Source organism: Panthera onca, chromosome C1, assembly GCF_046562875.1.
Source record: "Panthera onca isolate mPanOnc1 chromosome C1, mPanOnc1 haplotype 2, whole genome shotgun sequence".
In the NCBI taxonomy this organism is placed as follows: domain Eukaryota; kingdom Metazoa; phylum Chordata; class Mammalia; order Carnivora; family Felidae; genus Panthera; species Panthera onca.
Genome location: NC_138346.1, coordinates 169,544,880 through 169,559,606, shown reverse-complemented (window position 1 = coordinate 169,559,606; position 14,727 = coordinate 169,544,880). Strand labels below are relative to the sequence as shown.

At 34.8% G+C, this 14,727-nt stretch overlaps 1 protein-coding gene across 1 annotated transcript in view; it reads right to left on the bottom strand.

Annotated features, from left to right (window-relative positions):
• ITGB3BP (integrin subunit beta 3 binding protein) overlaps window positions 1-14,727 on the bottom strand; it is a 71,223-nt gene that overhangs the window by 7,987 nt on the left and 48,509 nt on the right. The window contains exons 6-10 of the mRNA XM_078450574.2: window positions 8,196-8,274; window positions 7,656-7,752; window positions 7,126-7,185; window positions 825-875; window positions 121-140 (exon numbers count right to left, since the gene is read on the bottom strand). Coding sequence (XP_078306700.1) covers window positions 826-875; window positions 7,126-7,185; window positions 7,656-7,752; window positions 8,196-8,274 — 286 coding nt within the window. The 3' untranslated portion in view covers window positions 121-140; window position 825. The remainder of the gene's footprint in view (window positions 1-120; window positions 141-824; window positions 876-7,125; window positions 7,186-7,655; window positions 7,753-8,195; window positions 8,275-14,727) is intronic.

Sequence of the window (14,727 nt, the reverse complement as noted above, 5' to 3'; positions counted from 1 at the left end):
AGCTCTTCATGCGAGCCTTCAGTTATAGGTACATTAGACACTAATATCACATTATGACTCATACTGCTTCTAGCTAATATGTTATAATAAGCTAGTTATAAATCTATCATTTTTACTTATATTGCTGAATCCATAGGGAACTGTTGTGAAGGAAAGATACAACTAATTAATATATAATTATTTACTTAATTTAGCACATTTCCAAATTCAAAGACTTGTTATATCTTGTTCAGTCACATGTGTCCTACAGAAACTATAACCCACCTGTCAGTATCTAATTAGTTATTTATACTAAAGGTGCTAAATTAAGAGCCCCCTTTACACTCACCTAAAAATATGTGCTAGCTGATCAGCCTAGCTGATGGTGTTCTTTTTAATCAGTCTCTAACTCATACATCTTGTCAGACTGTCCTCTTATTTATAAAATTAGATTATAATTTCAACAACAGCTCCAAAGTTCATGTTCCTATTTTCTTTATAGATAGTACCAAATTTGATAATGTAAATAAAATGTTTCCACATGAACAAATCAATGAAATTTAACAAGGCTAACCTTAATTAGAAAGGTGAAACCCTGGGGTGCCTGGGTGGCTCTGTTGGTTAGGCATCTGACTTCAGCTCAGGTCATGATCTCACAGTTTGTGAGTTTGAGTCCCCTGTCAGGCTCTCTGCCGTCAGTGCAGAGCCGGCTTCAGATCCTCTGTTTCCCACTTTCTGTGCCCCTCCCCTGCTCATGCTCGCGCGCTCTCTCTCTCTCTCTCTCTCTCTCAAAATTGAATAAACATTTAAAAAAAAAAAAAAAGAAAAGAAAGGTGAGACCCTACCTCAGTTTAAAATGCCTTTAAGGAATTCATAGCTGTCAAGATGATATAATTCTGTAAGAAAGAAAAGTGTTTTTTTCAAAAAACAGCTTAAAGTAAGTTGTCACAGTATATGATGCAGAATAAATGCTGAATAGAATGAAATTAAAGAGTCTAAACATGAAGTTTTATTTTACATTATAAATAGCTTTGGCGCTATAAATTCTCATTTCAACATCTTACTGATTTGCCTAATTCTGAAACATATATTTAAGAATTTAGGATAGAAAGTGCTGAGTGGGAGAGAGCCAAAGCATAAGAGACTCTTAAAAACTGAGAACAAACTGAGGGCTGATGGGGGGTGGGAGGGAGGGGAGGGTGGGTGATGGGTATTGAGGAGGGCACCTTTTGGGATGAGCACTGGGTGTTGTATGGAAACCAATTGGACAATAAATTTCATATATTGAAAAAAAAAAAAAGAAAGTGCCAAAAAACTTATTATTATAATACATGCTTATCCTTTATTATAATTACTTATCTTCTGTGACAGATTCTATAATCCTGAGGGCAGGACCAGGTCTGTCTGGTTCCTTAGTATATCACCAATGCTAGAACAGTGCCTGGCTCACAAGAGGCATTCAAAAAGTATGAAATGGATGAGGCACGTAAGGAGATAGCAATTTCTAAGTATTTGAAAATATTTACATTCCTTTAAGAAATTCTTAGAATGGCATTTGTTTTTATTCATTCATTGAACATGCACTGTGGATCTTCTATCCAGGTTCTATACGAGGCTCTGAGGCTACAATATAGAGATATGACTTTTGTTTGTTTGCCAAGGAGGAGCCCGGAAGGAGCCCTGTAACCAGACAATTACAATATACTGCGACACTACAACGCTATACATTTATAAACATTCAGACAAGTGTTGTAGAAGCCTAGAAGAGGAAGCAATTTTGTTTTACCTAGGTGAGCTGGGGAGAGTCACAGAGGATGTGACATCTGAGGCTGACCTTAAAGAATGAGCAGGAGTTCGCTAGACAGAGAAGGAAGAAAGAGCAATCTAGGTAGAGAAAGGAGCAGGAAAGGCCTGGAGTTCTGAGAGATTCCAGAGGGCTGAAGCATAAGGTGTGAACAGTATGAATTAAAATGACTTCTTTCCTCCTATATGAGGTCTGAGCTAGAGGAAAAATCACCTAATACTTACTTTTCACAGAAATCTTGCTTTAACTACTTAATTAGTTATATAACACTATAAATATCTACTTTATTATTCTCCATATGTGCTTAAAATACATAAACCACTTAGAGAATTTATCTAACTCTTTTTTGAGGAGCTTTCCTGACTACTCTAAGAGTTAAAATGGGGGAAAAAATGTTCACCTGTCAGGTGACATAAAACCAATTTCTACTAAATGTGCCAGAATAATTTTTCTCCACCTCAAAAACGGTTAGTCTTCAGTCTGTTCATTACTGTCTTTTTATAGTATTTTTATTTAATAAAACCTATTAAGACTACCATACAAATCTCTTTACTTATGCTTTTATCTTTTAACTGATCAATTTTTATATTGCTGACATCCCTTCTTCACCATTTGCTCATTTAAAAATTCATAGTATGTGAGATATGTCTCTGGAGAAAATGTCTATAAAATTTGTTACAGCTGGCAAATGTGTATGAGTCAGTGATAGCACATGACTAAATGCTTCACAGAAAATAAAATTTGTTTCTGTAGTAAGCAGAACTGTTTAAATGTTATTTATTTTTATGTTTCAAAGAAAATATATTGTGAAGTGCTGCATTGATTTAATACGCAACAATGTCTGTGTACATGCTGTAGAAGGAAAATTTATGAAACCTTTGCACAACTCCTTTAATTGAATTTTCCAAATCTCTCACCACACACAAATAATCAATATCTTCTGCAGAGAAAACCAGTCAGAATTATTACTGTCTTTCGTTTCAATTTTGTTGTCATCAGCACATACGGAGCACCTGGATATTCGTAACGTCTGATACAAGTTATTTACACCTCTTAAGCACATAATTGCTATTAAGTGAGTTCAAATCTATGGTTTAATTTTTTTTTACGGATTATTTAAAATATAAAAGTGATCATACTTCTAGAGAAGTATACAAAAATTTAAATCATGGAAAAAATTATTTAAAAGGCTTTGAAAAGCAATAAATCAGTTTGTTTTTCCTTAAATCCTAGACAAATCTCAAGTAAGCAGTCAAAATGTATCCCCAAAACAGTGATGAACAGTGTAAAATAAGAGCATTAACATTATTAATAGGAAAACTATGAACCATGTACAACATACATGAAAACTGAATCCTGATACAGAGCTGAGGACCACAGTTGTACATTAATGTATATCTGTGTCACCAAAACTAATACCTCCATTTTTTATCTCCAGATAAACCAAGAACGTTAAGACATAGGAAGGAATTTTTGTTGTTTCTTCTAAAGCTCATCATGTCTAAACTTCAGACTCCAGTGCTTTTAAAACTGAAGTATTTGTCTGAAAAAAGATATTGTTTAATGTTAAGGTATGAAAAACTAAAAGGGTAGTAGTCTTCTAGGGAGTGAAATCACTTGGCCGACATGATAAATGCTTTTTCAAGACTGAGTGGAGGAAAGAACAACATAATTTTAAGTTAAAAAATACTTCAGTGGATGGTTGGAATGAAAAGGCAGTATCAAACTACTTTATAGTCTTAGAACAGAAAGAGTTTAAAATTTGTCCTCTAGTCCAAGAATCTGAAAACTTTAAAATCCTATAACCCAGATGAATTTTACAATGTAAGACAGTAAGTTAGCTAAAGAAAACAGAAACATAGTTTGTGCTTTTCTTTTGAAGGCCACAGCTAGAAATTCTGAAATATTTTGTATTACAAACAGCTGAGACAATCAACTTTTTTGAACAATGTAAAGTTCAGATGGTTACATTTCATTTCAAATATGCATACTGCAACCTACACAATTATTCTCAAAACAGATAAAATATGTTTTGGACTAAAGCTAAGTGTCTAGATTTCATATCTTGGCAATGGCTCTACAATTTGCTTACATTCTTTTCAAAAACATTTTGTTTACTGGAAGTACTGGTCATAGACAAACAATGATGGTATTTTCTAATATCTGCAGAAAAAATGAAAATACTAAGTACTATATAATGCCATCTATTGACTTGGGAATATCTGTATTAAGTTGTTTTAAGTAGAGGTTGATTATATAAAGTAAATAAATTTCATGCCTTACCATGTGATGATAATGTGACATTCCATCTGTATCAACTCACTGAATGGTCATGTTTTAAATCTTCAGCATAACAAATTAAGAATAATTATGAAAATTCACATCCAAATCTAACAGAAAAAGGACCTTTCATCTCATTATTTTTCTAAGAGTCATAAAGCCAATATTATTTAGGAAAGTGAGGTTAGGCTTACTTCCTAAGTAACTGAAAAAAGAAAGAAAGCTTTCCTTTGTTTAAGAAAATGGTACTTAGCAAGAGAGATCCTCTTTTATTCATATACTCTATCAAAGCATTCCCTGATTTGCAACGTCCAGTTCTTTTCAAAACTATGAAAATCTCAGTGTACCTTTTAATGTTATTGTGTATGTTTTAATTTTCCCTGAATGTTACATAAAGCCTTAAGAATGTGTGTCAGATGTCTATTTATTTAAATCACTAAGCATGTTATTTTTACAATTATACTGCTCTGCCTGTCATAAAGACTGCAACGGATGCCAAACAAGCTATTTTTCCTGACATGGAAAAATAAATAGAACTAAAGGACCAAGCTGAAGGGGCAACAATAGCATAAATGCTGGAATTTTCCTGATATTGTCTATTTTAACTATCCTAGGAAAATTTTATGAGAATCTGAAGGACATTCTTTTGATAGTAAAACAAGTAATTTTTTTCTTAAAAAAATTTTTTTTTCAATGTTTATTTTTGAGAAACAGAGAGAGACAGAGAGTAAGTAGGGGAGGGGCAGAGAGAGAGGAAGACAGAATCCGAAGCAGGTTCCAGGCTCTGAGCTGTCAGTACAGAGCCTGATGCAGGGCTCGAACCCATGAAATGTGAGATCATGACCTGAGCCAAAGTCAGACACTTAACTAACTGAGCCACCCAGACGCCCCTGTTCTTATTTTCATTCAGTACCTAATAAAACAAATCCCATACATATTATGGGAGTTGTTTTTATATTATATAATTTCTAATATTATGAATATTCCCAAAACATTTTAAAATTTAAACAATTCTAGATAATAGCATAGTAAAAGAAAGGAGTACATTAGAAATTTCTATAAAAAGCTGAAGGCTTGATCCCTAAATAAGGAATGTATATACAAAGCAAATTAGTTTCACATGCCAAAGCACTAGCAAAGTCCTTGTAAAATGAATGTGTAAATAAAAGGGGTTAAAAATTAACTCAGCAAAAAAGTTATACACATATATACATATATATATATATATATATATATGTATATATATGCATGTGTTGGTGTGTATCATCTTTAATCAAAAACAAAATAAAACCACCAAAATAAAAAAAAAATATATTACGAACCAGAGAGAGAAAGAAAAACACTCAGTAAAAATACTCAAACTCATATTATAAAAAAAGTAACCTTCAAAAGATTTTTCAGACAACAATACTTTTAAAAAATTAGTTAAAATGCTAACGAAGATTTGAATAAACTCAGGAAATATAAGAGCTAAAGCAGCTCTTGCCAAGAAACAGAAACAGAAGATGACATATATTGTGATATATATAGATATAAAATATATATCTATATACATAGCTACTACATATTTTATGTATCTAAATTCAGTTTTCATTTACTCCACAACAAATATTCAATTCTTATTAGAAATTTTAAAACATGATTTAGCCACAGGATCTCCTTTATACATGAACAAACACTTGGCCCTTAGGGAAGGTCTGGTAAAGGGCAAATCAGTTTTAATGCCTAAAATACTAGAAAATAGTTTTAAGCCTGGTCATGTATATACACAAAGAATTGGTATATACTAGATAACTGAAAGGAGACAACTTTTTACCACATGTCTTAATAAATGTCTTAATAAATGTTCAGGGAGGGAAAAAATACTTTTGGAAATTTTTTTTCCCATTATTAAAATGATTCACTTATTTATTCTACAACTTTCCCTTCCTCATTTCTCAAAACTTGGTGAAAGCCAACTATGTAAAGCCTAATTGTAGTCAATTCTAGAAAATTACAGATTAAAAAAAAATATTCATACCACTGGCACAGAATATAAAGAAGAGAGATTTCCTCTAGATGGGAAATAATAATCATTACAATTTCCCATTATGATCCTCTAAAATTTCTCATGTTAAAGGAGACTAAAACCACTGAAACCCAGTTACACATTATAATCAAGTTTCACAGTATAGGAGGGAAGAGACCTCAAGTCTTTTCTAAGAGCTGCTTTCATGTTCTTAAATTCTTGCGATCACGGCGGAAGTTAGCTGCTCAACTGAAAGGCTCAGGAAGCCTGCTCAGCTCTCTTCCCACATGAGTTCTGGAGGAGTACTGCCAGGGCGCTTGCCCTGTATTAATTACCCAGGTGGCCTCGGAAGTAAGCAGCAGGGAATCCCAACACTTCCCGCGGCAGTCTCACCACAGACTTGTTAAAGATCCTAAATAATCCTAAATATAGTCTCATATACTAGATTGGCTGAAGTGGTTTCAGTTATGCCTCATATGTTTGCAGGGATTGCAAAATGGCATTGAGGTCAGTAATATTAAAATGATCCTTCTTAAGTTGGTCTAAAGGTTTTAATATTTTATAGTCCACGATCATTTTGCTTACTGAGGTATGGATATGCATGTGTTATGGGAAAACCTGCTAATTTCGTTTCCCATACTGTGAAATGCTCAGAGGCATATGGGTTCACAGTAGATCAAACATCATTAATGCTCTGAAAGTTTTCAGAACACTGGTTACCGAGTAACTTTTTATGCAATGTATAATCCTAATTCAACACCAAAAATTGTTATATATTAATGCATTGTTGCCCCTATTTGTCCGTATTCTCAAGAACTTTTAATAAAAAGACCAAATTTAAATCTTAAACTGAAAATTGTATTTCAAAAGATATTTTAAAAGTTTAATCATCAGGGAAGTTATCATAGTCTGCCAAATCCAGTATAAGGTTTTTCAAATGGGATTCATGATTTTTTAGAAGATCACACTAAAAAAGGGCTCATGATGATTGGTTTTAAATGGTGAAATGAGATGAAAGGATCTTTTTTTTATAAATTAAAACACAACTCTTTACCTTTGTTGGGAGGTCCTGAACTCTTCTTTTCAAAGAGTTTTTGTTTTGTTACTTTTGTCACTAAAAAAAAAAAAAAAAAAAAAAAAAAAAAAAAAAAAAAAATCCCATGTTAAGAACTAACGTGGAATGCAAATAATTTCTCATCTTAGAATAACTTAATGAAAAAAAATAATTGTAAGTAATACACATAGATTTCAAGTACAAAATGCAATACCTTATTATATCTTCCTTAAATAATGAGCACCAAATTTTTAAAAAGCCTGATATTCATTTGCAAAGGCATATTCTTTCCCTTCATATTCAGCAAGAATCCCTGAAATAACATATCGTGGTAAAAGATATATGGCTTCTGATTTTCTAAATAATATTTTCAATACATGTCCAGTAGTGCCATAGATAAAAAAGTCTATCGGATTTAAATATGGGAAAAACTATTAGGCTTATCTCTAAAATTGAGAATATTAGAATACATATATAAGTTTGCAAATAAGGAATGGAGATGCCATTGAAAACTCATGAATTTTTCTTACTTAGTTCTTTCGTTTTCTGCATTTCTTTTTGTAAGAAGAAACATGACATACGGGAGATACCAACGAGCTTTCCAAGCTCTCTACTGCCCTCCAAAGCCTAAAAGAAAGACATCTTAAATGAGTTAAGTTCTCTAGAAATACAACATTGCTGACAAGTCTAGTAAAAATACAGTTTACTGTTTCTTTCATCTGAAAAACTTGAATTCTGTGGTAGGAAGTTTAACTTTTTTTCTGGTAGGTCAACTACTACAAGCTTTAAAATGCCTGAATAAAAATAATTTATTAAAAACACTAAACAAGATCCACAAATTTACTTTTAAATGTGAAAAAGCCAGATCTTACTAAAATATTATGGTTAATTAATGTTCATATAAGAAAAGAAATTCCTACATAAAAAGTAACTAGACATATTCCCTGTAAGTTCTTTCCTGGATTGGATTCTCCAATTTAGGGCTTCTTTCCTATCTTCTTTTTTCAAATGGGGTAGGAGATATATGAAAAATTATACATCTCAAAGGAAAAAAAAAAAAAAAAGCAAACCTGTATACTACTTAAATTTTGCATTATTTCCAGGATTTCTTCTGATGATTTTTCAACTTGAGACAGCAACACCATGAATCTATAAATGAAAAAATATACATATTTAGCAAGATCAGCATTTAAACACAGCACGTCATTTTCACAGCTTTAATTCTTTTTAAGAGATCTTAGGTTCATTTTTCTAATTCTTTTCTTTAAAAAGCGGTAGAAGATGTAAATGTTCCTCCATCATTCTTTCATCCCTTTACAAACACAGTGTATGTGACCAATCACCCTATCTTTGGGATTTTCGCTGAGCAGTGGGAGAGGATGTGAAGATGTGGTTAGTTGGCTTGCTCCCTTCTCAAAGTGAACACTAATACACCATCGAAATCTGTGAGTCAGTGTTACCCAGTAATTTTTGTAATAGAAAAAGAAGTTTTATGGGTTTCATATATTTCGGTGTGAAAAAGATTACAAAGGCACTCTATTAAATTTGGAAACAAAGAAAACTTCACTTGTAATCCTATCTACTGAACCTATCTCTAGTTAGCATGTTACCATACTGGAAAAATTCTCTTAGGTTTTTGTTTTTTTTTAAATTTCTATAACTTTATATCATACTTTCTGCCCTTAATATAATATTACATATTTGTTTTTGGCCACATCACCCATATGTTTATAATTTAAAGGCTGCACAATATTGTACCTAGTAAACATACCAAAGATGATTTAACCATTCCCTTGTTCTTGCAGTTTTAGTGTCTTTTCCAATTTTATATAGTCTCATAGCTGCATATAATAATCCATATCAGTGCAGTCTAATAGAAATAAAATGTAAGCCACATATGTAATTTAAAGTTTTCTAGTAGCCACAATAAAAGAAGTAAAAAGAAATAAGTGAACTTAATTTTAATAATATATTTTATTTAACCAATATATCCAAAGTATTATCATTTCAACATGTAATCAATAAAAATTATTCATGAGATATTTTATGCTTTTCTTTTTTTTTCCAATATATGAAGTTTATTGTTAAATTGGTTTCCATACAACACCCAGTGCTCATCCCAAAAGGTGCCCTCCTCAATACCCATCACCCACCCTCCCCTCCCTCCCATCCCCCATCAACCCTCAGTTTGTTCTCAGGTTTTAAGAGTCTCTTATGCTTTGGCTCTCTTCCACTCTAACCTCTTTTATTTTTTCCTTTCCCTGTCCCATGGGTTTTGTTAAGTTTCTCAGGATTCACATAAGAGTGAAAACATATGGTATCTGTCTTTCTCTGTATGGCTTATTTCACTTAGCATCACACTCTCCAGTTCCATCCACGTGGCTACAAAGGGCCATATTTCATTCTTTCTCATTGCCACGTAGTACTCCATTGTGTATATAAACCACAATTTCTTTATCCATTCATCAGTTGATGGACATTTAGGCTCTTTCCATCATTTGGCTATTGTTGAGAGTGCTGCTATAAACATTGGGGTACAAGTGCCCCTATGCATCAGCACTCCCGTATCCCTTGGGTAAATTCCTAGCAGTGCTATTGCTGGGTCATAGGGTAGGTCTATTTTTAATTTTTTGAGGAACCTCCACACTGTTTTCCAGAGTGGCTGCACCAATTTGCATTCCCACCAACAGTGCAAGAGGGTTCCTGTTTCTCCACATCCTCTCCATTATGCTTTTTTTCAAAATCCGGTATGTACTTTATATTCATAGCACATCTCATTTCAGACTAGTCACATTTTAAATGCTCATTAGCCATGTGTGGCTGGCTAGTGACTACTGTTTCAGAGACCACAAATCCATACTATTGATTTTATGAGAGAAACTAGAAATTCTATTTAAATGCTTTTCAAAATCACATCAGTGTTATCTATTAACATTTCTGTGCTATTACAAATAAGACAAATATGTTAAATTTTCATACATGATGAATAGGTACAGTATGTTTCAACCAAGTAAAACAGATTAATTAAGTATGCAAACAAGGAATGGAGAGACAGTTATTTATGCAAAAGCTAAAACTTAGGTAAGGAAAATGAGAGAGCATGTGTACGTCAGTAGGGGAGGGGCAGAGAGAGAGGGAGAGAGAATCCAGGCAGAGCCCGACTTGGGGCTCAAACCCATGAACTGTGTGAGATCATGACCTGAGCTGAGATTAAGAGTCAGATGCTCAACTTTAACTGAGCCACCAAGGTGCCCCTATTATTATGTACTTTCAATTAAAAGTCACTTGTCTAAGGCCTTGCTTGCTTACCACCTGAACTTCAGTTGGAGAGAGAGTGTCATAAAGGAATTCCAGCCCCTTCCACTGAGCTCTGAGAGTCTGAAGGAGCAAGAGGTTTTAAATGACTCCCATTCAGGGCTGGGAACCTCCAGACTCCCCTACATTATACCAACGATCACCAACTACCTCAGGGGGCTATAGCTGAGGCAAATGCGTTACTTCGCTATGAGAAGCAATCCTAAGGGTTCTTTACCTTGCATTCTTTTCCTGGGAGGACTGAAGTGACGGAGCCTCTCTACACTGTCTTACCATACTTTAAGGAACTGATGATATTCCCTGTTGACCCTCATGGAATTGTGTGGGGGTGGGTCCTGCAGCGTTGCCATCTTGAATGACTCCAAGAAGCTTTGTTCAGATAGAGTAAGATGTGAATGGTGCCCCCAGGAGTTGTGCAATGTAGCATCCCAAAAAGACCTGTTAGCAATTCTCTCTCAAGTTAAGATATTATTGAGGGGCTCAGCTAAGCAAACTGTTATTGACAGCCTTGGAGAGCTGTAGGAACTGAGTATCAAATATCTGGGGAAACTTTTTTAAGATATCCTTCACATGCGTAAGCTGCTTTTGGAGGGAAACTTGTCTTCACTGCAAGACCAAGTAAACTGGTGGACACTATTATTTTATTTTTTTATTCCCATTATTTTATTTTTTTTAATTTAAATTTAATTTAATTTTTAGGTAATGTGGCTAAACTCATATGTGGCTCAAACTCATGACCCTGAGATCGAGAATCACATGCTTCACTGACTGAGCCAGTTAGGTGACTCCCCTCTTTATTTTAATCTCTTTTCCTCTCCTCCTCCTCCTTTTACTTCTTCGTAAATGAAATCAGCTCCTCCCATCTTGATGGCAACCAGTTTCTTCGAATGGGTACGCATGCGCACGCACGCACACACACACACACACACACACACACACACACACACTTCAAATCATCATGTTATACACTTTAAATACATACAATTTTATTTGTTAATTATACTTCAATAAGGCTGGGGATAATTACAAATAGAAAAAAGAAGGTGAATTACTCAGCCCGTTAACCTTCTGCCACACACATGTCCTTCTAATGTGCAATCCTGGATTTCCTACCTATTTGTTTACTTTCTGGACTAAGCTATGAACGCTACAAAAATTTTACAGCAGTATTGATGGTCAATATTATAAGTACATATATGATTTGCTGGGTCCCTGATGCTGCTTAACTCTCCTTTTACTTAATTTAACAAATACTCTTTTTTTTCACAAATCAAAAAAATGCTCAAAATAATGGTCTGATACAGTCTCTACTCTTCAATACCGAAATTAAACTCTTATATTCAGATTTCTGCCTTACTACTCTACCGACACTCTCAAAGGCTACAAATGAACTTTTAATTAATTCCATTACTAAAAACTTATATCAAAGTCACTACCTGTAAGAGACGGTTTTTGTATAAAACCTCAAGAAACCTGCAAGTTATGTGAACGTTAAAGGGACAAAATCCCAAGCACCTGGGTGGCTTAATCGGTTAAACATCTGACTTTGGCTCAGGTTGTGATCTCATGGCTTGTGAGTTCGAGCCCTACGTCAGGCTCTGTGCTGACAGCTCAGAGCCTGGAGCCTGCTTTGGATTCTGTGTCTCCCTCTCTCTCTGCCCTTCCTCTGGTTGCACTCTGCCTCTCTCTAAAAGGAAAGGAAAAAAAAAAAGGGACAAAATCCTCAGGTTTTTCTTTACCCTCCTAATACTTTCTATGTCTTATACAGAAAAAGGTAAATAGGTCACGGAACCTCTATTTATCTAATTAATTCTATTTATCTAAACTGATTATTTTGGATGACAGCTGGACTGTAATAATGAAATATATTGCTAAATTTTTTTGAGCTCTTTCTAAAGTCAAAACACTATACTTGTTACTTTATAAGCTATAAGCTATATTCTAACCTTTAAAATAACTCTCTGTGGTAAATATTATCTCCATTTTACAGATATGGAAACCAAAACACAAATTATTTAATTATTCAGGGTTAAACAACAAGGAACATAGTCAATGTGCATTCTTTGGGATTTTCTTTTTTTTTTTACATATAGTTTTTAAATCTAAATTTTAGTTAACATGCAGTGTAGTACTGGTTTCAGGAGAATTCAGTGATTCATCACTTATATACAACACACAGTGCTCATCACAAGTGCCCTCTTTCGTACCCATCACCCAGTTAGCCCATCCCCCATCTACCTTTCCTCCAGCAACCCTCAGTTTGTTCTATGTATTTAGGAGTCTCTTATGGTTTGCCTCCCTGTTCTTGTCTTATTTTTCCTTCCCTTCCGCTATGTTCATCTGTTTTCTTTCTTAAATTTCACATGAGTGAAATTACACCGTATGTCTTTTTTGATTGACCTATTTTGCTTAGCATAATATATTCTAGCTCCATCCACATCATTGCAAATGGCAAGATTACAGTGTTTTTGATGGCCAAGTGATATTCCATTACACACTCACATGCGTGTGCACACACACACACACATCTTCTTTATCTATTCTTCAGTCAATGGATATTTGGGCTCTCCCCATAGTTTGGCTATTGTTGATAATGCTGCTGTAAACACTGGGGTGCGTGTTCCTCTTTAAATCTGTATTTTTGTATCCTTTGGGTGAATACCTAATAGTGCAATTGCTGGATTGTAGGGTAGTTCTAGCTTTAGTTTCTTGAGGCACCTCCATATTGCTCTCAAGAGTGGCTGCACCAGTTTGCATTCCCACCAACAGCACAAGAGGGTTCCCCTTTTCTCTCCATCCTCACCAACACTTACTTTTTCCTATGTTGTTAATTTTAGCCATTCTGACAGGTGTGAGGTGGTAATCTCATTATGGTTCTGATTTGTATTTTCCTGATGATAAGTGATGTTGGGCATCTTTTCATGTGTCTGCTAGCCATCTGGATGTCTTCTTTGGAAAAGTGTCTATTCATGTCTTCTGCCCATTTTTTTTTAAGTTTATTTATTTTGAGAGAGAGCATGTGCACGAGTGGGGGAGAGGCAGAGAGAGGGAGAGGGAAAGAATCCCAAGCAGGCTTTGATGCAGGGCTTGAACCCACAAACTGTGTGATCACGACCTGAACCGAAATCAAGAGTTAGATGCTTAAGCGCCCCTTCTGCCCATTTCTCAACTGGGTTATTTGTTTTTTTGGTGTTAAGTTTGGTAAGTTCTTTATAGATTTTTGATACTAACCCCCTATCTGTTAAGTCATTCCCAAATATCTTCTCCTATTCCATAGGCTGCCTTTTAGTTTTGTTGATTGTTTCCTTGCTGTGCAGAGGCTTTTTATCTTGATGAAGTCCCAACAGTTTGCTTTTATTTCCCTTGCCTTTGGGGATGTGTCTGGTAAGAAGTTGCTGTGGCCAACGTCAAAGAGGTTGCTGCCTGTGTCCTCCTCTAGGATTTTGATGGTTTCCTGTCTCACATTTAGGTCTTTCATCCATTTTGAATTTATTTGCATGTATGGTGTAAGAAAGTGGTCTAGTTTCATTCTTCTGCATGTCGCCGTCCAGTTTTCTCAACACCATTTGTTGAAGAGACTGTCTTTTTCCATTGGATATTCTTCCCTGCTTTGTCCAAGATTAGTTGACCATATAGCTGTGGGTCCATTTCTGGATTTTCTATTTTGTTCCATTTATCTACATGTCTATTTTTGTGCCAGGACTGTACTCTCTCGATGACTACAGCTTTGTAATATAGCTTGAAATCTGGAATCGATGCCTCCAGTTTTGTTTTTTCAGGATTGCTTTGGCTATTCAGGGTCTTTTGTGGTTCCATACATTTTGTGGTTGCATAAATTTTAGGACTGTTTGTTCTAGCTCTCTGAAAAATGCTGGTGGTATTTTTTTTTAAGTTTATTTATTTATTTTGAAAGAGAGAGAGACAGACAGAGAGGGAGGGAGGGGAAGGGGCAGAGAGAGAGAGAGAGAGAGAGAATTCTAAGCAGCTCTGCACGGAGCCTGATGTGGGTCTTGAACCCATGAACCATGAGATCACGACCTGAACCAAAATCAAGAGTCAGACTCTTAACTGACTGAGCCATCCAGGAGCCCCACTGTTGGTATTGTGGTAGGGATTGCATTAAATGTATAAAGTGTAGATTGCTTTGGGTAGTACAGACATCTTAACAATGTCTGTTCTTCCTATCTATGAGCACGGAATGTTTTTCCATTTCTTTGTGTCCTCTTCAATTTCTTTCATAAGTGTTGTATAGTTTTCAGAGTATAGATCTTTTACCACTTTACTTAG